We start from the raw sequence: 27,964 nt of genomic DNA, 5'->3' as shown, positions 1-27,964 counted from the left end.
ACGGCTAGTTCAGATAGCCCTCGTGTATCTTTACGCGACAATCCAAAACAAACAAACCACAACCATTTAATAACTACATTTAGCATATGTATGCATGTTTATTGAACTGTCTTTATTGAATACATCTAATAAAAATCTACATTTGATACACAGTTGAGCGTTATTACAAGATACATCGACTGTAACTTATCTGTAACACTTGCATTTTTTGCTTTGTGTAGATCTACTTAATTACATAGTGATACCAGTGGAAAGCGGATTTCTTTAGAAAAATCGATATGATACATAATTTTCGTTAGAGAGCTTTACTATGAAGAAAGAAATCGGCTGGTTGCGAAGTGATTCAGAGAATTAGCGAACTATGCGTCTCCTCCACCATCTGCAAGAAATAACAGTGATTAAAGCCTCATAAAGTCCTCAAAATATTACAGCTATATGATTAACACGTTACTTTCACTATACCATTAATGTTTTGTGTTTAACTAATACTGGAAGAAAGAGAAAGCATTAAATCAGGTAAAATAACAAATATACCAACGTGTTATACGTATACATTGGAAAGTATGTTATTTTTTCTATATGAAAAAAAGCTGAATCTAGCTAATACTGAGGATAAAACTTGGTCATAAGTACAGTATTCAAGAATGGAAAGTTTCTGTGTTAAATAACAAATTTAAATCAATGTTATTAATAGTCGACCGTGCATACTAATTGATAAAATCATAAACACAAAAATTTTGATATTTTTGGAAAAAAAAAAAAAACTTATTTATACACAAATGTTTTTCTTCCTCACAGGCCCAGCATGGCCAAGTGTGTTAAGGCGTTCGACTCGTAATACGAGGGTCACGGGTTCGAATCCCAGTTGCACCAAACATGCTTGTCCCTTTCAGCCGTAGGGGCGTTATAATGTAACAGTCAATCCCACTATTCGTTGGAAAAAGGGTAGCCCAAGAGTTGGCGGTGGATGGTGATGACTAGCTGCCTTCCCTCTAGTCTTATACTGCTAAATTAGGGACGGCTAGCGCAGATAGACCTCGTGTAAGTTTGCGCGAAATTCAAAAACAAAACAAAGAAACCTCCCCACAGAAACGATAATTTCAGTGAAGAAAAGATGACGTAGGGGTCTTATCTATTCTTCGATTCGTTAATGGAAATTATACTGGTGTGACGGTAATAGAAAACAAAAAAAATTGTTATTTATGGGGAGGAAACAAAACTAGTAAACAGACAGTTAATCTGCTGAATAATAATAAATAAATAACTGAGATGATATGACACGTGTTTGGGTTATCAAAGGTCATTATATCAAAATATAAAATAATTAATTTTTAATCGGTTAGTATGATCGTAAGACAATAAAACATAACTAATCCGATCTTCTACAATTAATAAAACTAACATGATATTACGACACTAAAAAATAATTAAGAAGATGGTTTAAAGCTAACAACACAACAAGGAGATATAACACTAACAACTCAAGTTATTTGACGATATGAAAGTAATATAACAGTATGATGATATAATAATAATAATAATAATAAAAAGAACTAAACTGGTTGTAGAACACCAACACAGATTATCAAACAGAAGTGGCATACACCACCTTTAAACTGCTGGCACAAAACTAACAACATAACTAATCTGATAATAAAATAGTACCATGATTACATGATTAGTCTGATAGTATAATACGCTATCACTAGCCTGCTGGTTAACAACATATCTAATCTGATAATAAAACAGATCCATGATTAGTCTGATAGTATAATACACTATCACTAGCCTGCTGGTTAATAACACATCTAATTTAATAATAAAACAGAACCATGATTGGTTTCATAGTATAATACGCTATCACTAGCCTGCTGGTTAACAACACATCTAATCTGATAATAAAACAGAACCATGATTGGTTTCATAGTATAATACGCTATCACTAGCCTGCTGGTATAAAATTAACAAACAGCCAATCTTACAGTACGATACAAAAACACAGTAAATTTAAAGTAAGAACAAAAAAATGATAGTTTAAGAATGAAGTTAATACGACTATGATGTTGGGAAAGAAGGCAGTATTAAAGATAATACAGTTGACTGTGATGATGCACTTAGTGACAAGGTTTGTCATATTATCAGATGGTGTACTCGTACCCTGGACGATACTTATGTAAATTCCTGATTTATGAAAGGTTTATTTTAGGGCATGAAAACATTCTCATAAAATCAGCAAAACACAAATTTGAAATTTGTATATACCCCAGATGGACAAAATGAACCTCGATACCATAATTGGTGGGGATCCATTCAAACCCTGCGAAGAAGTTACACGGACGTACAATAAATAACAAACATTACTATTATATTTATATAAATACAACCACAACGATTTCATGCTCTTAACTTATACAACAAGAATATGGCATATAAGGCAACATATTATTTCAGAATATAACTTAAAATGTAAAATAATCATAATTTGAGGATATTATTATTAACTGACAGAAGTGTTTTAAACCCATAGAAACAGTAGTACGTTTGAAAAGATATCACTTTGTGAAAGGTGGTATTTGGTTTTAATACAAGCTAATAAAAACACATTTGGTGTAAAAAAAGTGCGACCAAAAATATTGAATATGCGACTTAAGGGAAAAAAAATGAAACCTTCAGCAGGTTCTCTTGATATAACAGTTATAATAAAATAACTTTATGGATAGGATTTTTTAGTACACGACCCAGCTCAGTAAGAGATACACAAACGTCAAAGATCCAACAGAACCAATAATGAAGCTCAAGAGAAACGTTAACAGAACCAATAATAAATGATGAATTATATACAAACACTAATGGATCCAATAATAAATGATAAGTTAAATATAAACATTAGCAGAACCAATAATAAATGATGAATTAAATACAAACATTAGTAGAACCAATAATAAATGACGAGTTAAATACAAACATTAATAGAACCAGTAATAAATGACGAGTTAAATATAAACATTAGCAGAACCAATAATAAAAGACGAGTTAAATACAAACATTAGCAGAACCAATAATAAATGACAAGTTAAATACAAACATTAGCAGAACCAATAGTAAATGACAAGTTAAATACAGACATTAGCAAAACCAATAATAAATTACGATTTGAGTACAAACATTAGCAGAACCAGTAATAAATGACGAGTTAAATATAAACGTGAGCAGAACCAATAATAAATAACGAGTTAAATACAAACTCTAACAGAACATTAATTAATTAGTTTAAACGATACTTACGTGTCATCACACGGCTCAGATTTAACTCTGAACTGGAAGTAAAATGTTGCAAATTGTATTTGGTAACATGTAAATGTTTTGTTTCGATATATTATGAAAATCGTAAATTTTAACAATTTAACTATAAAAATAATACTCATTTTAAAGCCACCAAAATGGAACTAATATTTTTCATTTAAAAACAGTTTATTATTTTTAATAAAAAGCTATGCTGTTCCAAAAATAAAATTAAACCAACAATTAATAATTACCAAAACATATTTGTTATTATAAAATTTATATAATTTTTGTCTTAATTTGAATAATTAGACTTTGCAGTTAAAATTTATGCAGATTGCTAAATAATCTTACCTCAGACTTCCTATTGTGTTTGAAGGACAAAAAAAAGATAATTTTTATTAATAATAAATACTATTAAGTTTTTCTTTCTGCAAATGATATTTAAATTTTGTATGAAACAATTAGCTGTTAAGTGTATTTGGACTTGATCTAGTAAATTGTTCAGTGAGTTTTGGACTTGATTGTGAAAACTGTTCAGTGTTACTTGGTTTTCAACTACACGATTGTTTAATGAGTTTTGGACTTGACCTAAGCAACTGTTCAGTGAATTTTGAAATTGTCTAAGACACTCAACAATTTATTGTATTTCAGCTAAGACGATTACTCAATGTAGTTTGAAGTTGGATAACGCAGCTATTTATGAAAGAAAATCCATTTCTCATTGCGTTTTGGATTTAGCTAAAACATTTATCATTGTGCCTTAAATTTAACTACAACAGTTAGTTAATGTTTTTTGGACTTAGAGAAGACAGACAGTTATTCTGGACTTTATAAGGATTATTCGTTGTACTTGAGAATTAATGAATAGAGCAACATGTTTCAACTGTTTTTAGTTTTAGCAAATGAGTAATCATCGTGTCTACCACAAGACAGTAAAACTTATTGCCTAATCTAAGCATGTAGGAAATGTTTGATTCAACATTTAAACTAATTATAATCAGAGCATTATTCTTAATTTTATATCTTAGGACAGCTGGTATTAACACTTTTACCACTATTACTCGTCATTCTTAATTTTGTTCTATAATTTTTTTTTTAAATGAGTCAAGGTTTTATAAATAAAAATATGTAGTTGTTATCACATAACCACAGTTTATGTGTAATCACCTTTTCACCAAATTGTAAACAACCAACATGAAGTCACGTGAGATGAAATATTACAACTACACTTACATGTCTGTCTCTTCTTGGCTGGATACAGCTAGAACTGGCTGAAGAGGAGAAGGCATACACTAAAAAATCAAATTAAATTTTATTTCATAAAAGAATTGTCTTTGTTGCTGTATGTATATTGCTATTACTTGAAATAGATTATTTGGTTAAGATGCATAGATCAAGAGGTGTGTTGCTAAGCTTTCTTCATAAAACATGACTCGCAAAATATATTTTTATAGACATTAGACTTTAGTAAAAGTTTTCCAACTTTGTGATATTTACGTTTGTTTTCCCAACCTGACTATCATTATCTCTCCTACTTTTGTTATTTTTCTCTGTCACCTTTTCTTTTATATCCTTTCTTCTCTTTTCTCGATTATATATTTATATATTTTGCTCTCTCTTCCTTAATTATCCTGGCCAGGTCGTTAGGGCGCTCAACTCGTAATCTGAGGGTCGCGGGTTCGAATCCCCATCAACTCAAATATGTTCGCTCTTTCAGCCGTGGAAACGTCATTATGTGACGGTCAATCCCACTTTTCGTTGGTAAAAGAGTAGCCCAAGAGTTGGCGGTGGGTGGTGATGACTAGATGCCTTAACTGCTAATTAAGGACGACTAGCGCGACAAATCAAAACAAATAAACCTTTATTTCCCACCTCTGACTTTTTCCCAATTCATTTCTTCCCCTCTGTCTTTTTTGTCACCTTCTCTTTCCTTTTGTTTTCCATGATCCTTCCTTACTTTCCCTACCCTCTACTTATTATTATGTGTGTGTAAAAAATATACTTACTGTTCTTGAAACACTTGGACCATTTAGCAACAAGGATAAGCAGTACGTATATAATACAATTATTGTACGTTGACACAAAAAGTTTGGGTTTGAACACTGCAGTACGAAAATTTATTCAAATTAAGTCCAAATTTTAGGTCAACAACTCACGTTCCATGTGATCTTTGTGACTTTCATAGTGAAAGATCTCATAGAATGTCAGGGAATATAATTAAACTAGATTTAAACATCATTAACAGCTAAAGACTTTAAGCTAGATTTCACAAGTATATAATTCGATATAATTTCGTTATTACATAAATATTTGTACAATAAACTGTAAAAAATTCACGAGCAAAACGTCACATTGCTTCTGTTTGTTCGCTGTTGTTGTAAATCAATGCTTCGCTTCTTATTTTTGTCCCCATATTGTTCATCGAGAGCTAATAAAGCTAAAATTTAAGTTTTGATACCTGCTGAGGGTAGAGTACAGATTATCCTTTGTTTGGCTTTGCATTAAACAAGAAACAAACATAAAAATTCAACTTGATTAATCTGTTTCATTGGTGCTTTTATCAAAAATAAAATAAGAAAGGTAAATAGTCTACTAATGTCCATATAAATCCAAAATATTGGGTTGAGGAATAATTCGTGAGCGTTTTTTCAAGTTAAAAAAATATATTCATAAATGAAACGCTTTCGCAAAATATTTCATGTCATTTGGTAGAAAATTTTTTGCTCTAATAGATGGTGTGTTTGATTTTCATATGTCTTTAATTTTTGCTTTCATTTTCAGCTCATTAAATGGAATGTCAAGTGGACAAAATCGAGCATTTTCGACACCATCTGCTTTTCTCATTTAATTTCTTGCAATTTCGTTTAAAACAATGCATACTATATACCTAGGTATTACATGAAATAAAGTATCATAATAAATGTTTTGGGTGTAATGTGTTCATGCATTGAAGTATTGTATAGTCTTGCATGTAATGCTTGAATAAAATTATTTAAAAACGCTCACGAATTATTCCTCAACCTAATATATTATTGTCGTCGTCTTACAATTGTCGTTTTATAAATTTATCACTGAGTCACAAAAATATTCCAAAAGCTTGTACTAATAAACTAAAACATTATCGGATCTAATAATTTGTATTAGCTGGGACTGAAATGAAAATATTTATAGTTTACTATAAACGGGAAGAATCAGCTAGGTGAATTAGCTACGCAGGTATTCGTTGTTGTTTTATGGATCATTACAAGTGTCTAGAATATGTTCGACCCATAAATATTGCTGTTTTTTTCTTTTATTCATAGTACATATTTTACATTTTGCTCAATAACAGCAGAATACAAACTGTATAAACATATAGATGGTGGAATAATTGAGCTTTGCCAGTTAAAAATGAAATAGAAACCCTATAAACCGATCGCTTTCGAAAGGTGGGCCTTTCGAAAGCGCTCATGTTACAGGGTTTCTATTTCATTCTTATCAAGACTTCTTGAACCCACGTGTTTTTAGAACACCATGAACAGGTTTGTCAGTTGGTGCGGGTGTGAAAAACAATACATCAACGTTTATTAAAAATAAAACCACAGATAGATCTGTAAAATTAAATTGAAGCATATTGATTTTTATTTCATCTTAAGAGAGTCAGTGATATCAATGCATGACTCAATTATAGCCTGCGTCAATTTCAACAACAAAATCCAGATGAAACCTGTTGTTGTTTAAAATCCATCTGAGGTTTAATATGAAGCAGATAGTGATGTTAATCACCTTACGTTCAATATGATTGTTAATTGTTAACTTTTGAAAGCAGTAACGAGTCCTACTAATCAGCAACAACATTTTAAAGTATAATTCCTCTTAATGTCGCGTAAGAAGAAATCGAGTTTCGACACCCGTGTGAACAAAGCATAAATAGCCCACAACTAAACCAGCATAAAGGAAATATGCTTGCTCATCCTGAAACTCCACCTATATATTTATTTTTATTTAAATAACTTGTTCTACACATGTTTTTCAATATCCACACATGCTAGCAAAGATGGAGATCGTATGGTTCTCTCAACACTTATGCATGTATACAAACAACAACCGTGTAACAATAGTGGCTGAAGTTACAGAAAACATGGAAATCATCAGTAAATTACCAAATGAATCTTGCATAATTCTCTATAATATATACTTTCATACCAAACTATTCTTGTCAATTCCTTCTATGAAACATTCTCTGGTAATTTCTTCCGCTAAATCTTCAATTACGTCTTCCAGGAAAAGGCCAATCACTTCACGTGCAAACTTTTTGTCCTTCCTGAATCTTTGAATTAACTCCTAAAAAAATATATAGAAACATCATAGATAGATAGTATTACATAAAAAGCATATTAATATCATCATAATTCCGTGGCAGGATATTTTCATGAAGTTAGCGTGCCAACACCGTGAATTCGAGAGTTCATGGAGTGTGTATTAATGCTACAGAAAATTACTTCGCACTTTTAGTCTGTGGCTTCCATATAAGAACTGCAGTCAAAGTCCACTATTAGGTCCAACAAATGTAGCTTGTGAGTAGGCGGAGGATGCTGTTGGCTAGTTCAGAAGCTAACAACCTTTAATTTCCATAGAAACCGAAACTGAGTGGAAATTTAAAGTATTTTCCAAAGAGACAATTTTTGAAAAAATACAATCATAAATACGTACGTGTACACACAATATGTGTGTTTTAAAGTGCAGTGTAAAGGTTTCACGGATAATATAAACTGATCATTTTAATGTGCAATTTAAAGATTCAAGGAAACTATAGATTGATCATTTTAAAGTGCAATTTAAAGATTCAAGGAAACAATAGATTGATCATTTTAAAGAGCAAATTAAAGATTCAGGGAAACTATAGATTGATCATTTTAAAGTGCAATTTAAAGATTCAAGGAAACTATAGAATGATCATTGTAAAGTACAGTGAAAAAGGATTCAAGGATAATATAATTGATAACTTTAAAGTGTAGTTGCCAACCCAGGCTCTAGTCTGTTGGTTATAAATTCGAGGTTACTGTGCGCAGGTAGCCCTTGTATATATATATATATATATATCTTTACACAAAACTTACAAAAGCTAGTCTGAACATGCTAACCTTCGACCACGCCCGTCTCAACAGTAAAATAACATAACACATATACGTAATTCTCTAGAACAGTGTTTCTCAAATGGGTGACTGATTCGCCCAAGGGTAAGTAAGATCAGAATCACTGAAAATGAGAATGATGTAGTGAATGACTATTATCAGTCATGCAACAAATTCAAGATCAAAGAGAGTGATTACTTATTATTATTTATCCTATTTGTACTTTAATAAACACGTATTTTCCTTGCATTCATTCAAATTGCAGTTTGATATACATTTAAGTCATATTAAATAATTTTATATTTTAATATAATACTTTTTGTCTTGTTTCTAACTTGGATGAATGAGTTGTCGTGAGAAACGTACAGTGATGAATCATAATGGAAAAGGTTGAGAAGTACTATGCTAGAATGAGGAAGTATATTATTAATATTTTGGGTTTATTTCAATTTAACTATTATTATATTGACGTTTGTAGTTACTTTTACCACTGATCTGAACTTTATTTTCGTTTGAGCAGATTGCATTCCTTTATTAACAAAAGAAAGCGTTTGTAGCTTTCCATAGAAAGAGTCAAAACTTAAATATTGAAGTATCTTTGCGTACAATGTATTAAATAAAATGCAATTTGTTTCAAAGTAATTTTCAAATAACATCTACAAAACTCCTATACTCTACAAAGTAAAATATTAAAGTATTTTCATTGTTCAAGCAATTCGCTCCTTAAACTGAAATTACCGATCTATTTTTATATTATTCAACACTTATGGGGTCCAAATATTCCAACAAATTGAGGATTACATTTTTAACTTTCACAACGTGTAGTGTAAAAAACTGATCAAAATTATCAGGTAAAATAACTGATTTTCTACAGAAAACACGTGAAAATCCCAACAGTAAATTCAGCAAAATTAATTGTAGTATTAATGGAATGTTTGTTTACAGTTTGTGTTTATAACTTTACTTTATAATTAACAAATACGTGGATCCTCGAGCAGTTTGGAAAAAAACATTCTTCTAAAAACTGATGGACTCTGAATCCCATTAGTAACTTCAAGGTTAAATACTGACACTACGTGATATGCGGGACTATCATTTGTCTCCACCACTCTTAGTAACATGGAAAATTTTAAAATAATTTATTTGGTTAAGTTTCTGTGTAGTTTTATCATAAATATGACGTCCAGCAAACTATTGAATTTTGTCTTATTCTATCTACATGTTTGCTTTCTTATCAACAACATGTAATATCTGTTCTGCTCGGTGGTATATTACAATTGAAAGGGTTAACGATTGTAGCATTCCTCGCTGGTTAAGCGGATGATGCCTGTATGTCAAAACAAGAGAATGACCTGTAATATGATGACGATATCGCAAATAAAGCATATGGGATTATTGATATCTCAGAACCTTTATACATTCAGAGTTACACTTGCTTTTCATCATGCTTGGTTCACAAAACCTCTCTTGAGATCAAATCAGCTGCCAACTAGTACAGTTATCTGGTAGAGGCGATTATTCAATACGCACAACGGTTTTGTTAATAAAGGTTGTTTTCACTTTTCTTCAAACGTGTTCAGTTTGTTTATTTATTACATTTCCTAAAAGTAAGTCAAGTTTTCAAATTCAGATTGCTTTAAAAATTCATGTTTGTTCTTGGTGTTATTAAGCGAACCTACTTAATACTTGTATAAAAACAATTTCGCCTAATATTTTCATGTGTCTACAACGAATTAAATGAGTCATAGTTAAAAACAAACAAAAAACGTTCTTTTGTATTCCAATATAACAGGACTTTACTGCATTACCTTCTCATTATCCTGTTTGATATCGTTGGTTGACACCACCTTTTCTAGCCTGAGATCGACATCTTCAGATACGACATAAGGACATGGATGAGACTCGCCAATATCCGGTAGGAGTACAAGAGGTTCTGTGCTGGCACGACTGGATACAGTAGATTCTGAACTGTGATAAGGGAAAACTGGTTGCTTATAAATAAACACTATTTGGATGCAAACCGAAAACTAAGAAAATATATAAAAATAATACTATTTATTACAAATTCTATAATTTTCACAATTAAGGATAGAAAGACAAAAATTATCAGTGATCACGTTCTGATTCGAAGTTTTCTGTAATAAGCAGATATCTTATAAATAATCACGCAAAAAAAAACATTGCAAATAAGAAAGTTTTTGAAATCTCACACAGCAAAAAAACAGTTAAATATTTCTGTTTTAGAATCCAAAATATTTTATGTTTGTAAAATTCACGTTGTCATAAAAGTATAAAGATATACCGATCAGGCTGTAACCAGGCTTATCATTTCGTGTTTCAGAATATTGGACTTTGAACTCTGCAACTTACTGGTATTTTGTTTCAGAATACTTTTCATCTGTAACTGAAAGGCTAACCACCATTCGTACTTAGACCTTTACAAACTAACTACATCAACATATGAAATGGTCACACTGCCTTTAGATTAAGAATACATTGCCCAGTAATGCTGAATGGGGCCAATTAATTCATTTTTATGCGCCATGCAAATTGTTTATCTTGCCTTGACTTTTATTGATGTGAATACCAACTGAATAATACGATTACTATTTAATTTTCAAACTATTTACGTAACTTTTATTTGATATACACATATTTTAAATAATACTAATTGAACGTTTTGGTTTTTTGACTGTTTGTTATTATACATGTATAATTTACAAATATAGAACCAAAATTCATACAACATTGATTTTTAATAAATACAAGTGGAAAAATATTTAAAAGAATTCAAGTGTAGGAAAAAATAAATAAAAAAATAAGGAAACAAGGTAGGAATGGGCGAGGTGTCATAAAAATTCCTCTGTACAACCTAACATTTTGTTCATGCCTACTTCGAGTAAATACCAGTAATTTATTTCTATAATTCTATTATTTAAACTACAACAGTTTTATAGATTACTCACTTGTCCTGATGACCTGGAATAGGTGGCATGATATTGTATTGAACCGTTCCGAAATGTGCAGGTGGAGAAGGCGACATCCTGCCACGAGAGGGGCTGTCTATACTGAAGCACACATTATGTTATGTAGGATAGCTGTATATCAAAATAAATCCACAAGTTTTTTTTCTTAGCAGCATTATGAGTTCAGTGTTCGTTCAAAAAATCAAACATAATATCTCTCCTAAACAGAAACGATTCAATAAAGTCTGGAAACGCCATGCACTGTGCAGGGTACATGTATAACAATTAATGATTCCAAAAACGACAAGAACAAGAGATTTACAACTCTAAAAGTTGCTTTTATCATTTGCAGCATGTCTGATATTTTCAGAATATTTCTTCGTAGCAGTCAGTTAGAGCCCAATAAGTGAAGACCCGAAGGATACCGAATTACTGGGTGTGGGTCTGTTTATCTCTCTGATCTGTAACTGAATTTGTAAGGAAAAAAAGAGAAGAGATATTGAAGATAAACAAGGATAATGATCATTAACTAATAACAAGAAAATCCCAGTCGCTGTTACAAGCACAAGATATAACAAAATGGGAGCAAGTGGTCCTGTGGTAAATATGTTGGAATGGTTAGAGAGAGATAAAGTAGAACCATGTTGAGTTCCTCGTAAGATAAATTAAAACAAAGTTATAAACTAAAAAATAACCCACTATTAACAATAAAACAAAAACACAAAAGTTACTCCAGAATCTAAGTTTTGCCAGAATAAATGAATAAAGATAATATCTCAATCTTAACAAAAACTCCAAATCTTCTAAAACTTGAAGTCATAAAGGAAATTTCAGAAAAATACATATTTAACAAAGATGACCCTGGATTTTAATACAAAACATAATAACAGCTTAGGCCCAGCATGGCCAAGTGTGTTAAGGCGTTCGACTTGTAATCCGAGGGTCGCAGGTTCGAATCCCGGTCGCACCAAACATGCTCGCCCTTTCAGCAGTGGGGGCGTTATAAGTGACGGTCAATCCCACTATACGTTGGTAAAAGAGTAGCCCAAGAGTTGGCGGTGGGCGGTGATGACTAGCTGCTTTCTCTCTAGTCTTACACTGCTAAATTAGGGACGGCTAGCGCAGATATACCTCGAGTAGCTTTGCGCGAAATTCAAAAACGAAACAAAAAACATAACAGCTTAACCAGATTTGCACAACCTTTTCCGCACATTATCTTCATCCATTCATGTTCAATCACAGGGACGGGTTAGTCTCCAGATATTATCCTTATTCGCTGAAATAAAATAACGTTTTTATTCCTGCATGTCACGTGCAAAAGTCTAACAAACTTGGCTAGTTTCCAATTAGCAGATAAGTGTGTGTTTTTTCTTATAGCAAAGCCACATAGGGCTATCTGCTCAGCCCACCGAGGGGAATCGAACCGCTGATTTTAGCGTTGTAAATCCGGAGACATACCGCTGTACTAGCGGGGGGCTAGCAGATAAGACCGAACCGAAATATCTAAGCTTCAGTAAAATGTACATATTATCTAATGGAGCAGAAAAGACGCGGTCGTGTCCCGTAACACACATGAACAATAAGGTTAAAAGTAAATTAAAATGTTCATTATGTCTATTCACCTTCTAAACCTACGCTTCTACCTACTTCACTTCCCTCTAATAGCTTTCATAAGCGTGAGGGCTTATAATGTTAAAAGTTATGGTTCCATCCCTGGAATGGACAGAGCACAGGTAGTCCATTACGCAACTTAGTTTCTTTTCTTTTCAAAAGAAACAAATAAACTACTCCCCCCCTGACAATTGCAGTGATGCTTCATGACCTCTAATGAGTAGTAAATATACATCATACAGTGTATTAACTGCCATACCTTCAAAACCAAACTTGCAAGTTGCCATATTCCACAGACAGTATAGTACCTTTCATTAAAAACTCGAAAGAAAAACGTTTTTATTTTTACGAAAAAAATAAAATCAGTTTGCATGACCAATATAATTTTCAAAACGTATGACGAAACCTTACACAAATACTCTAGATTTAATTTTAAAAAACTTACAGATAATACCGTCCGCCCCAACCATAACATGCCTCACAAAATCAGTGTAAATACGTTTTCAATTACAAACAAAAGTTTTATACGAACATTATGTTCAGCCAAAAATAGTATATTGCTTAACCCTGACTAGCAAGATCCAATAATGAACAATTTCAAATTATTTTATGTTTCTGCTCGTTATAAAACTAAGCGTTTAAAATATAAAAAATTACCAATAAAACTGAATGAAATCATTCATTTTTTTATGTAAAATACACAGAGAACCTCAACAGTAATTAACTGCAACACCATTTTTTTTTACATTCCTTTGTATGACTCGTACATTATTACGAACTCTGTAAACCAACAAAGTCATGGCCTAAAGTTATTTCGTGCATAAGTTCCTTACAAATCGGATAATGCTGCAAAATAAAGTCTAACACAGCCCACAATGAATAATTTCACTTGAGACCTTCTTTGGTAAAGTTAACTACTTAACAAGACAAAATGAAAAACTTTAAAATTCTATTCGAAGGTGTTGCCAAAGGAAGCATTGAACGAATGCTTGTATAGATGTTTTATTAACATTTTACTATTGGAGTTGTTCTACAAAAGTTAAGTTTAAATTACGTAACAATGAAATAATGTCAATATATAAATGCTTAATATCGGCTTGTTTGTTGAGAAACACGAAGCGGCAGAACTGGGTATCTGTGTAGTTCCACTACAAGGAGCAAACCCCCAAACTTCTGCATCACAAACGCCCAAGATTATCCCTGACTCACCAAACAACTCTATCAGTGGAGACAGATATAAAAGGTTGTGTTTATTATACTGATTTATTTCACACCTTCCCTCGCCCCCATCCACCCACCTACACAACTTTAGCTTCTCGTCGACTATTACAAAAGTAGGAAAGGTAGAAGAGATGGTCAGTTGCTAGGTTATTGCATAGAAAATTTAGTCACGAATGCGTACTGAAACTTAATATAAATGTCGCTAAACAAAGAATAATATTTTCAAACGTTCATCGGGTGTCACGAATACATACTGACAACGTATGTCGTTCACATCAACTTTTGTAGTTTGTTGTTTTTTTCAAATAATTAATTTACGTTAATTATTTTTATAGGTGTTAAATTCCCATATTAGGCTTAAAATGCCATGTTACGTTAGGCATCATCACAATTTTCGCCATGTTCACGTGGTTACAAAATGAACATTTTTCCTGACCCCCGTCTCTTCTGAAAGCGTACGCACGAAATAGTGATTTTTAAAGAGATTACATAAAAATCTAGTCATTATAAATAGGGTTAAGGGAAGCTGAAAAGAGGTTCTTAACCTTACAAAACTTATCCAAGTGATGTTTATAAATGCTTTTGGAAGGTATTTATTAATAGCAAATTATGTCCTTTCGACATTTCAAGTAAAATGTTCATGAGCTTCTAATCCCCAGTGTCCACACACATTCATTCCTTCACAGCATATGGTTTGTACGCCCTTAAAAATGGCGAAAATTGTAGACTATCCCTCATACATACTACATCATCATTATCATAAAGAAGGTTTTGATAGTACTTAATGTATAACACAAAACCGTGAAATATGAAAAGCACATCACCTAACAACTAAAGTAGTTCATGTGTTCAAAAGTTGAGCATCAGTAAACCTAACACAATTTTTATTACAATTTCCAAATATATTCTTCGTTTTACAAAGCAACGCATTTGAAAATTCGTTTTACTTTATCCATTTGTATCGTATGGTTTGGGCCCGACATGGCCAGGTGGTTAAGGCACTCGTATATTATCTGAGGATCGCGGGTTCGAATCCCCCGTCACACCCAACATGCTCGCCTTTTCAGCCGTGGGGGCGTTATAATGTGACGGTCAATCCGACTATTCGTTGGTAAAAGAGTAACCCAAGAGTTGGCGGTAGATGGTGATGCTTTCCATATAGTTTTACACTGTTAAATTAGAGACGGCTAGCGCAGATAGTCCTCGTGTAGCTTTGCGCGAAATTCAAACTGTATGTTTGGAGTTATAATTTTTCGAACTCTATAATTTGAGGCGCGAGTCATATAATCACTAAATGCGTGTTTGTTTGTAATTAAACACAAAGATACACAATAAGTTATCTCTGCTCTGCTATCCACGGGTATCAAACACGGTTTCTAGCACTGTAAGTTTGCAGGCATACTACCATGCAATTGGAGGGGAAGAGCTTAAATGTGAATTTTTAGACTTGAACACTAAATAGATATCTTGTCAAGTACTTGCTAATTATTGACGAACTGCATATAATTTAGACATATATCTTAACTGTACTCGTATCCAATGCCATTCATCCCCAACCCACTCGCCTACATACATGACGGCAGCGAGCTTATTTTATATTATTAGCTTCAGTTATTTATAAATTACTTTAAGTTTTCATCTATATAATTATATTATATTTGATTATAAATTATTATGAATTTCAGTAACACTTTCAGGACTTTGGGTAGTATATCCGAAAATATAATCAAATTTAATCGTCTAAACGTTCATATCTCGTGAAGAACAGCAGGAAGCTACAGTGCTGCTAAAGCTATTACTTAAAAACTTCAACAATAAAAAACATAAACAAATTAATTTATTCTATTCACAGGAATGAATTATGAATGAGAATATGTGTCGTGATCAGAACTCAAAACCATAAAAGCATAAAACGAGCTTCATGTCGGTTAAACTTTGATCAAGCAAGAGACGTTCTCTATTTGAAGTAAAAAAAAACACACGCCTGCCTTCTATAATCCAATAACAAAATGGTTAGAATAATTAACCATACCTTTCTTCGTCAATAAACTAAATGACTAGTAAATTGTTACTAGCTTACTTACTTTAATTAAAATAATACTCAGTTGTGTTAGTTTTAACCAAAAATTAGTTATTTTAAGCAACATCTACTAAGATTATTTGTTTATCTATAGTTAATCAAAAAGCTACACAATGAGGTTGCCTGTGCTCAATCTACCATGAGTATTGAAAGCTATTTTCTATCATTTTAATTGCAGACATATCGCTGTGCCACTGGGGGCGCTGTAGTAAGATGTTGCTTTGTTATTTTGAGTTAAGCACAAAGCTATACATTAGGCTATCTGTGCTCTGTGCACCACGGGTATCGAAACCTGGATTTTAACGTTGGAAGTCTGCAGAGATACCGCTGAGCCACTGGGGGAACCTGTAGTAACAACGATAACATTAAGCACTGCTTGTCACGAGATTTAACAGTGAATTAAATTAGACAGAGAAAAACAAATTTCGGATGTTTATACGCATTAGACTGGAAATTATTTACAAAAACGTAATGGTTTTAAAAATTAAGATATTCAAGTAGGTATATAACACGAGTTTCTCAAACACAGTTCTTCCAGTAGTTTTACTCTACAGAAGCACAGAGAGTCATCATTGACTCTGGAGAATAATTGGTATCTTCCCCACTCGGAGTGCCATAATGGAGCAGTGAGAAGAGTTAGTTTACACCTTCCATCCTTACCATTATATGATCCGGAGAGAATTGTTGTCTTACCCCTGCCCTGACTAGTTTTGAACTATGCCACATACACATTCACAAATGTGGTTCAAGGAACGGTTAATATTTTACTCAACGTTCCGTATTGTGCGTTTTGGTGGTCTCACCTTTTCTTGGTGTGTATTGTGTACCAGAGAAATATGTCTGGCTTATCAGTGAGACTGGACGTAAAGGCACAAAATCAAAAAGTTTCAAGCAAGAAAATCGGGAAGTTAAACGTTTGATTTGCATAAACAGTTTTTCAGTTGTTTTATATTCTAATTTAAATAAAATACAAAACTATAAAATACATAAATTTAATTTATATATGTATAGATATAATTGTAAGTTTATGTTCATACGAAGGTAATTTTGAGAAAAAAACATCACAAAACTTTATGATTATCTAAAAATGAAATACTAAAGTGTGTGAAGTTTTACTAAGCATGTGGTACACATTGTGTTAATCGTTATTCCAGTTACGTAAGGTAAACACCAACCTCGGCAGTCTTACAGGGGATGTTCTAAAATGGTTTGTTGTTGTTGTAGTTGCCATGGATACAGGAAGTTAGATGACAGGTCTTCATGCTCGAACCTGATATATACAACAAATTACTTTGTTACATAGTACATCTAGAGTACGAGCTCTATCACTAGTTTTTACAAATCTATATTTGTTCGATCTACAGCTTTGACGACCTAACATATAATCTACAATAACAAAATAGTTATTGCATGCAGAAAGGTATATATATATATTTCTACGCGACAGCTAGAAAATAAAAAAATAAAATAAAAATATATTTTTTAAATGTCTACGAAACATGAAACGTTAGACACTAGAAAAGAAAAACCCTTTACTTAAAGCTATTTTAGTCTCAACTCCATATTAATTACTAATGCTTAAGTACTAAATTATTTTTGAACATAGATTTCTAAGAATTAACGAGGGTCCGGCATGGACAGGAGAGTTAAGGCGTTCGAGTCGTAATCGGAGGGTTACGGGTTCGAAACCCCGTCGAACCAAACATGCTTGCCCTTTTAGCCGTGGGGCCGTTATAATGTTACGGTCAATCCAATTATTCGCTGGGAAAAGAATAGCCCAAGAGTTGGCAGTTGGTGGTGATGACTAGCTGCCTTCCCTCTAGTCTTACACTGCTACATTAGAGATGGTTAGCGCAAATAGTCCTCGTGTAGCTTTGCGCTTAATTTAAAAAAAAGAGTTAATATATTAGTTTATAAATTTTCACAATATTTTACCCGTGAATCACAGTGTTCTACTTTTACATTATATCAAAGAACCATACTATTTTACTGACAACTCTGTATTGCTTCAATTTTCTCACTACAACCTTGAATAATTTTAAACTGTGACCTCTACCCTATTTTAACCTTTGAGCCACACTGAAGGAGAAAGGGAAAAGTTTAAAATCAAACTAAGCTTTTATATACAGATTGTTTATAAAGTAAGTATCTATTTCGGTTAATTAATTATTTTTATTTATGAAGATGAATGTGTAAGAACGTGTGGTGGTTGTTACGCTATGTATTGAATGAACGAAACCAGAGAACAGTTTGAAAAAAAAATTACAAGCCTGGTCTCATAGACAATACAATACGTAAGGTGCTTAATAAATTTCAAAGAACAGGATCTGTTTACGATGAGCCAAGATCTGGACGACGAAGTGTCTCTAAACATGTTGTGAGTGTAATAAGAAATGCTATGGATGAAAATATAGTTACGTCAATTCGCACTGCACCACGCAGACTCAGAATACCCTATTCAACTGTCAACAAAAGTTTAAAATCGCATTTGAACATGAAAAGTTGTTATCTTCAGGTATTTCATGACTTGAATGAAGAGGACTATCCACAGCGAAGTTCAATATGTGCTGATCTGGTCGAATACATTCTGACAGAACATTTAACGGACCACATTCTTTGTAGTGATGGAGCAACTTTCCACACGTGTGGAAAGATTAATCGTCATAACTGTTTCATATGAACTAATTAAAAGCCAGTTGATTTTTCCTATCAGTGGGAAAGAGATACTCCTAAAGTTAATGTCTGATTGGGTGTGACTAAATCTAAGATTTTTGGACCATTTTTCTTTACAGAAGCTACATTTATGAGCGTTATTTGTCTGGACATGATTCAGTAATTCCTAGAATCACAGCTTTATTCAGGTGGCATTTTTAATACTGTTGTCTTTCTACAAGATTGGGCACCTTGTCATTACGCAACTACTGTTTGGGAGTACCTAAACGAACAATTTCAAAATTCGTGGATCGGATCTAATAGACCTTGGGCAGCTCGGTCTCCAGATCTAACATCCATTTTTTTAATTTTTGCATGGAGCTTCACTAAAACAAATGTATATCATAGAAAGGTAAGATATCTACAGGACCTAAATAGACGTATTGCAACAGCTATTAACAAAATAACCCCTGAAATGCTCTAAAATGTGTTCCGTAATGGTACTGACAAATTCTGTAGAAATACTGATGGTGTTCGTGTAGAATAATCTCCATAAGTATTCGTTGAACGTATGCGTTCTATCGTATTGAGTTTGAATTTTAGCCATTTTCGATGTTTTCACTTAATAGATTCTTACTTTATAAACACCTTGTATAAAGACTCTGCTTCTTTTAAAATGACTTTCATTTTTAACTTACTCTGTAATCATCGAGTTTTATCATAAAGCAAAATGCCACATTCATATTCTAAAGACAGACAATCACATAAACAAAATGAATTCAAAGTGCTCCCTTTATAAATCATTACATTGTTTTAAATCAACGTTTTCAGTTATCAGCTCATAATAACTTACTATTTATACAAAGACTAAATATGTTGTACCAAAATGATTTTGGAACCTCACCAAGTAGTCACAACTTATTATTCAGTCACGTCCTATGGTGCTCTATCTGACAATCGTGGATCTTGACAATGGACTATAATATAGTTTACATTACAAAAGGCTTTACTGTAATGTTGTCATATACAAATGAAACCATTTCTCTCTGATAGCTTTCCATAATCCATCCAGTGTAGGAGAACCACAGTTTTTTAGTGCTAGTTTCAACAGTTCTATAACAGAAATCCATAGGTTCTGTCTAGTGATTTGACTGTATGTATGAATGCTTGAGTTATTCGAAAATTGAATGAGACGTATAATAAGAAACCTTATCATGATCTTTTCATGCCCTGTTAGTAACGCTTACAGACTGAGATAATTCTTTGTTGTGTTGTGTAATGCTCCTTCTTGGATTTTACTACTGACTTTTGCGTTCTTCAAATCTCACCTGCTTGAAGACGCCGAACTTTCTTTTCCACGGTTTACGTACGGCGTATATATCTCTTTCTAGGTGGTCCTGTTTCTTCAAACTGATACATATGCCTATGTTGCTCTTCTCACCTTAGAAATTCGAAATCCCTTAACTGTCATATATTTATTATCTAAGTGTATAAATATTTTACATCAGAAAGAATTGTTATATACTCTTTCCAAAAGTGATCAATTTTGATGGATTACACTACCTAATACAGCACGAAATAATGTTCAAATTAATTTTGATACGTGCCAGTTCACTACTATTTTATATTGTCTGTGGCTGTATTCTGAATTTTTAAAATTTGAATATTCAAATTGTTTGAATATAGTATACACAATCTCTTGCAGTTTTAAAAAGGCAAACTCGAAACCGTACAGAAAAAACTTCTTTTTTACATTTTTTTCACAGTAAGTACATCTAATCTAATAGCTCTTATTATTATCATTATATTATGTTTTGTAAAAGTAAACTCAAATTTGTCTTACCAATTTGCTTTCTTCATAAAATTGCAAATTCAACACAAGTTTTTATATAAACATATTATCTCGCTGCCGTCCTTTGGTGAAAAGATAGCGTTAGCTTTAAAGACTATATAGATACGTTATTTAAAATGCAATATTTTGTTTCCTTTGATTCAGCAGGTTGACGTTTTCACTGTAGTTTAAGTTGGAAAGGAATACCCTTTAGTTATAGTAGTTTTTTTCTCAAATTTGTTGTTGTCATTATTGTTAATATATTATTTAATACGTAATATATTCATGCGACAACACGGCGACAAAAAGGCTGATTATTAATATATAAATAATATATTTATTTATATTTATAAATATATATTTATATATATATAATAACGAAAAGCTGGCGATCTTTTATACCAGCGTATAAATGAATATACATTCCAAATAATTCGATGAATAATGGCAGATACAACACATTATTTAAGAACAAAAATAACATACAATTTAATTCTAAGAATGTTTTTCCCTAATATATGCCCCTCAAGTGGCACAGCGATATGTCTGCGGACCCACACCCTTAAAATTGGGTTTCGATACCCTTGATGGCCAGAGCATAGATAGCCCATTGTGTAGTTTTGTGTTTAATTCCAAACAAATAAACAAACCCTAATATTTACTCATAAAAGAACTTTAACAGTAAAGATAAGCTAAGAACTGAAACGTTGTTTGTTTCTGATATTCGTACAAAGCTTGCCATCCCTAATTTTAAACTAGTAGACTGAAGAAAATGCAACTATTGAACATAATTCATGATAACAAGAAACTCGCTCAAAGTACAAATTTTAATTAAAGTTTTAACACCCATACCATCCGTCTTTATAATACAGCTAGATTTTTTTTTTTTTTATTTTGCGCAAAGCTACTCGAGGGCTATCTGCGCTAACCGTCCTTAATTTAGTAGTGTAAGTCTAGAGGGAAGGCAGCTAGTCATCACCACCCACCGCCAAACTCTCGGTCTACTCTTTTACCAACAAATAGCGGGATTGACCGTCACACTATAACGCCCCCACGGCTGAAAAGGCGAGCATGTTTGGTGTGACGGGGATGCAAACCCGCGACCCTTAGATTACGAGTCGCACTACTTAACCCACCTAGCCATGCCGGGCCTATAACTAATGAGCGACACTTATCGTCAACTGCTCTACTTATTAGCTTGTTGATTCACTAAAAATTATGGTAATTACAATTCGCATACTTTATGTCGATGATATAAAAAGCTCCTAAATTGTCACTGTGTATTTCGTACTTTAGCCATCTTGACAAATCCTTGGTATTTCACGAAAAGCCTCGCCGGTACTGGTTATGGAATGTGTAGTGTGGTAGAAATTTATTTTTTATTGCTTTCACTCATAAGTTAAATTGTAAGAATTACCGAATAATGGGGCTTGATCAACAATATAATATCGCACCCATTGCAGTAAGGAGTGCGTAATAACGGGTTGCAAACTTGGAATCATCGGATTCATAGTCTGGAGTAATTAACCATTTGACAACTTCGGCTGATATCGCTCTTGTGTCATGTGATATATAAACTGTTTCTATTGTTTTCAAGCATGTGTGGAATTAAGAAACGTTCTAAGTGCCACAGTCCTGAAGAACTGTTTAAAACAACAACAACGAAGTGAAACAAGTAGCTCAAGAGATTCAGTTTTTTAGCGTTTAATTTCAGCTACTTGTTTTTTAGATTTTTCTATAAATTTCTTATTTTCCATTATATGTTAAATGGTATATTCTATCTGCCGATAAAATATCGTTTTTTTTTTCAGTCTCCAACAACTAATAGTAATGGCACAAAGCATTCTTAAGACGAATACTGAATTATTAATTTAAATACTGCATTAGTCAAATCCTTAAATGTTTTATTTTCTCCACGTCAGTTCTTCGAGAAATATGTCATTAACACCGTAGAAAGTGTAATAAAGAAATCAAATAACCACAAGAATGGAAGCAGTCTATACTTACTACAGTGGTTTTTATCTGAAATACTAAATACTCTATACGTTCATAATCCTATATTTAGCCTAGAGGAGTCGATTTGACTTTACTATACCCCTTTCTTAATGTAAAGAATCTTCATTAACCGAAATCTAGATTTTGTTTTTCCCCCCAGTGGCTGAGCGGTATGTCTGCGGACTTACAACGCTAAAAACCGGGTTTCGATACCGGTGCTGGGCAGAGCACAGATAGTCCATTGTGCTTAATTCAAAACAACAACAATAAGTTGTTTTCCTTTGACGCTGAGTTTCTCGCAAGTTATATCAACTTACTTTAACCCGTTTATTGACAAGATGGGTAAATTAAGTTATCACATCTTTTTTCTGCCACGAATGAATGTTGGTCAATCGTTTTACAAGAGTTAATAAATAATTAATGCTTGGATAACATTGCGACAATGTAAAACAAAAATGTAAAACAAAAACGACCAAGCTTAATGTGACAGATATTAAATCAGTTGTTGAAATACAGTCAACATGGACCAACCTTCACGTGCAGGTGACAAACCAGTAATAAAGATCAACCTTAGTCTGACACCTGAGTTGTTGTATAATTTAAATATTCTGACACACACGTCACTAACTCATCGATATAGCTTTCACTTTTGAGGCCTGATTTTTATCTTCTTTTAAATGTTTTTCAAAGGTTCTCACGCTCCCTCCTCCCCCAAAGTACATGCACCACTCCTATGATTCAGACTTAGTTGGTCCTCATTTTCAAGTTCTGACCAAGTTAAACCGGATTGTGAAGTACCCATGTTTCAGATTCGAGACCTTCGGATCCTGATTCTGACATGTTAACCGTTAGACTGTGTTCGGCTGCTATGCATGTCTGCCCGAGATCTTACTTACCCGCGTCGCGATAAACATGCTCGCCCTCCCAGCCGTGGGGGCGTTATAATGTGACGATCAATCTCACTTTTCGTTGGTAAAAGAGTAGCCCAAGAGTTGGCGGTGGGTGGTGATGACTAGCTGCCTTCCCTCTAGTCTTACACTGCTAAATTAGGGACTGCTAGCACAGATAGCCCTCGAGTAGCTTTGTGCGAAATTCCAAAACAAAAAACAAGATCTTACTTAAGAAAATAAAATGTAATATTGTAAAACGGCAAGAGCACACGATATAATTTGAAACAGAGAAAATTAGTTCTGCTTTTATAGGTCGTAATAAGTAAAGACTGAGTTGCTGTGTAGAATATATTTAAAAATCACAAATTTGTATTTGTTTATTTTGTTGGATTTCGTGCTAAGGTGCACGAGGGCTATCTTCACAAATTGTCCCTATTATTCAAGTGAAAGATTAGAGGGAAGGCAACAAGTCACTACCATCTATCGCCAACTCTAGAGAGACTTGACGCTCGGCCTCAAAACCCTGTTCCACATAATCTGTAAATTTAGAAACAGTAATGGTGTGAAAACAGTATCTGTGATAACTATTTAAAAAACTATATTGAAAAAAATATTTGCACTAAAGACGTTGCGTCTAAAAATTTTACTTTTGCAGTCGGAGATTACACTATGAAGCAATTTAAATCAGATTGTAAAATAATGTGTCTTTTAAATCCCAAAGTCAGGATAAAAAGAAGATGTCACCGTAGATTATATTGTTTAAATTGTACACTTAGGTTATTAAAATGACATTGTAGATCCTACAATTTAAACTTTACTTTCAAGTGATGAAAATGTATCCTCAAAATCTGTATAATGTAATCTTAAAGGGGCCTGGCATGGCCTAGCGCGTTAAGGCGTGCGCTTCGTAATCTGAGGGTCGCGGGTTCGCGCCCGAGTCGCGCCAAACATGCTCGCCCTCCCAGCCGTGGGGGCGTTATAATGTGACGGTCAATCCCACTATTCGTTGGTAAAAGAGTAGCCCAAGAGTTGGCGGTGGGTGGTGATGACTAGCTGCCTTCCCTCTAGCCTTACACTACTAAATTAGGGACGGCTAGCACAGATAGCCCTCGAGTAGCTTTGTGCGAAATTCCAAAACAAACAAACAAACAAATGTAATCTTAAATACAGGCTCGAAAATATGGAACGCAGATTACAGAAATGTTTCAATGAAGATTGTTTGTAGCGTTTAAATGCTAAATGTAGAAAATATGTCACTGGTGATGGCATTTCTTAAACCGTGAATGGTTATGAAAATGTCTCACTGGAGTGTGTATTGCTTAAACCTCGCATTGAAGCTAGAAAAATATGCTTTTGGAGAACATATTATTCAAATCCTGTACTCAAACTATAAAAAATATGTCACTGAAAAAACTGTATTGTTTAAAATCAGACAATAAAAATATTTCACTGACTATCGTATTATTTTAATTCCCACAGCCTGGCTATAACAACATGTCTGTTTGCTTGTTATCCAGCACAATGGACTGTGTCATCCGTGGGTATCAAACCGATTGTTAACGTTATATGTTCTTCGGCTTACTGTAGACCCACTGGGAAGAATTTATCTTTTAAATATAGGGTATAAAAATATTTTACTTAAGATCGTAAAAAGGGTTTTAAAATGTTTTACTGAAAATTATATTCTTGAATCTTTCATCTCGAAGATTAAATAATTACTTAGATCATTTAAATCTATAACTTATTATTGTACTGTTTAAATCCTAGTATCAGACTACTTAAATTTATAACTGATTATTGTATTGTTTAAATCGTGTAGTAAGTCTATTCAAATATATAAATAATTATTGTATTGTTTAAACCCTAGAGTAAGACTATATAAATTTATAACCTATTATAGTATTATTTAAATCGTGTAGTAAGTGTTTTTAAGTCTATAGCTGATTATTGTACTGTTTAAATCCTAGGATAAGACTAGTTAAATCTATAAGTTATTATTGCATTGTTTAAATCGTGTAGTAAGACAATTTAAATCTATAACTGATTATTATATTATTTAAATCCTATAGTAAGGCTAATTAATGGCCTAATCGATAACTGAACTATTTTAACCAACTCAAATATTAAAAAATGTTTCTGAAGGTGGTATCGTATTGTTTAACTCCTGAAATCAGTCTACGTAAATATATCATTGAGGTCTAAATCCGGAGTTAAGTAAGAAAACGCGTCTTGTTGAGAACTATTAACAGTTTAAAATGCAAACACGTGCAGAACTGAGCACAAAGTATTGTATGTAATTCCAGAAAGCTAAATAAAAGATATATCGAGAGTTCATTTATTATAAACCAGAACACGAAGAAAGGAACGTACTTGATCTTATACTACCCAGAAGCCTACCACCAGTAAAATCAAGACTTTGCTGACTCAAGCAACAACAAGGTAATATCCAACTTACAATATAAAAATATCCTTATTTACGAACATCATTAGATGACTAGTTAGCTAAGGACACTTACCCCATAAATTACGCTGAAGTCCTAGAGTGTAAAGAGCAGTGGTAAAAGAGAATCATCCTGAGGTTTGTATAACTAGACAAATGCATTGAGCCGTGTTATTATGTTCTACTCGCATCAGAGTTACAATCGATATTTCAAAGCGATTCATCGTGACGACACCAACGTGAAACGAAATACAGTCATAAGATAGCATTTTAAAAAATCTCATAAACTTTCAGAGTTTTGTATAATTAAACTATGTAACACAAATTTTGTTCCTGGATAGTATGTGTTTTTTCTTAATTGCTTATGCTGTAAAAGTATAGAAAATGGCCATTATTACCTTCAAACTTTGCTTTTGTTGCCTGGATAATAAAATTTAAAAATTAACTTAATGTAAAAACCGGCAAATTTGCACATTTTCATTTACATAAGGTCTGAATAAAACAGCATATGAATCAAGATTTATATGTATTTATACTAAAGTTACAAATAAATTAACACAAATCTCTAGAAGTGAGTAGTTTTTTCGAGATTTGCGACTGTAATGTAAATCACTTTCACGTATTAGCCCCCAAATATAGTCTCCCATCATGTTTTCCTTTTACGCTCCCAGGTCACAAAAGCAAAGTTTGAAGAGAAAAATAGATCTTTTCCATTTACTTTAGGCATAAGCATTTGGGAAATAACACTTTCTGCCCAGGAACAAGAAAAAGTAAACATTTGTAACATAGTGTTATCGAACTTATATGTCTCAAGTCAGTACTCATAAATAAAAAAAACACAAAAAATGAATATATCGGTAAACTAAACAGTTTGTATTCTTAATGTATGGTACATTTACAAATATAATATATTTGGGATAAAGAATAAAGGATAAGGTAATGACCAAATAGTTGTAAGAGAGCTCTATAAGTGAGAGTATCAAGATGATTTTAAGGGTCTTAGATTTCACGGAACCAACTTTCCTTAAAAATATGGAACAATTGAAACAGTAGTTTAAATTTAATTTTTTTAAATATTCACACTTAAACACTCATATGGTGTCAAAGGAGTTTGGAGGTTTCTCAGGACTAGACTTATTTATTTGCATTAAATTAACACAAAAAGAGATCACTCTAAGTATTTTTCAGATGCTTATACGGGATGTTCTAAAGGTGGGACAGCAGAAAGTTTACGGACTTACAACGTTGAAATTCAAAGCTCGATTTCACGCGGTGGACACAATTTGTCTTTTTATTCTTAAAACAACAAACAAACTTTCTAAAATGATATCAGAGAGATTTTATAGGTTATTTATACTTGCTGAATAGAATAACTTGAAACTTTACAATAAAATGTTAATGGAGTTCAAAACAAGTTGTTCTTTGTTGTTTTATTTTACATAGACGTTGTTTCTGTGAATTTTCACAGGCATTTTAATAAATATATCTTACTACATAAATGTAGAGATAAATATAGATAATTGATAATCTGACCTACCTGATACACACACTGGGGAAAATATATCAGCCTAAGCGAAAACTACACTTGAAATTCAGATAACAGAATGTGCTATTATCAAATAAATGGCAGGCTTTAGCTGTGTGAAAACATTTGAAACAAACAGATAAAAAGTAGTGCAGTAACAAACCTACATATGGCTTTAACTTCGGTCTAAAAACGTATAAAACAGGCTTTATGTTGAGTGTAAGGAAAGCTGACCATCATAAAAGCTAGAAATTCCAGTAACAATTTTTATATGTATCACTTCTGGTATAGAACAAAATGAAAACCACTAAAAGCAAAAGGCAACAGGTCACTTATCATAAAAACGTAGCTAAA

At 32.8% G+C, this 27,964-nt stretch overlaps 1 protein-coding gene across 12 annotated transcripts; it reads right to left on the bottom strand.

Annotated features, from left to right (window-relative positions):
• Positions 1 to 65: 65 nt before the first annotated feature.
• LOC143225250 (uncharacterized) lies at positions 66 to 27,964 on the bottom strand. 12 transcript variants are annotated; one of them, XM_076454324.1, is made up of 10 exons: positions 27,623 to 27,745; positions 26,162 to 26,266; positions 20,258 to 20,370; positions 17,453 to 17,547; positions 11,366 to 11,497; positions 10,208 to 10,367; positions 7,471 to 7,608; positions 4,519 to 4,577; positions 3,286 to 3,317; positions 66 to 379 (listed from the first exon to the last, which is right to left on the bottom strand). In XM_076454324.1, exons 5-10 carry the CDS (start codon positions 11,440 to 11,442, stop codon positions 360 to 362), a joined length of 486 nt encoding a protein of 161 aa, XP_076310439.1. In that variant the 5' UTR covers positions 11,443 to 11,497; positions 17,453 to 17,547; positions 20,258 to 20,370; positions 26,162 to 26,266; positions 27,623 to 27,745; the 3' UTR covers positions 66 to 359. The 12 variants fall into 12 exon arrangements, with proteins under 12 accessions (XP_076310439.1, XP_076310433.1, XP_076310440.1 ...); XM_076454318.1 differs by having other exon boundaries at positions 11,366 to 11,467; XM_076454325.1 differs by having other exon boundaries at positions 11,366 to 11,462.

The sequence above is a fragment of the Tachypleus tridentatus genome, chromosome 9, assembly GCF_004210375.1.
Source record: "Tachypleus tridentatus isolate NWPU-2018 chromosome 9, ASM421037v1, whole genome shotgun sequence".
NCBI lineage: Eukaryota > Metazoa > Arthropoda > Merostomata > Xiphosura > Limulidae > Tachypleus > Tachypleus tridentatus.
Note: the sequence above shows the minus strand (reverse complement) of the source record. Positions and strands in the feature narration are given on the sequence as shown.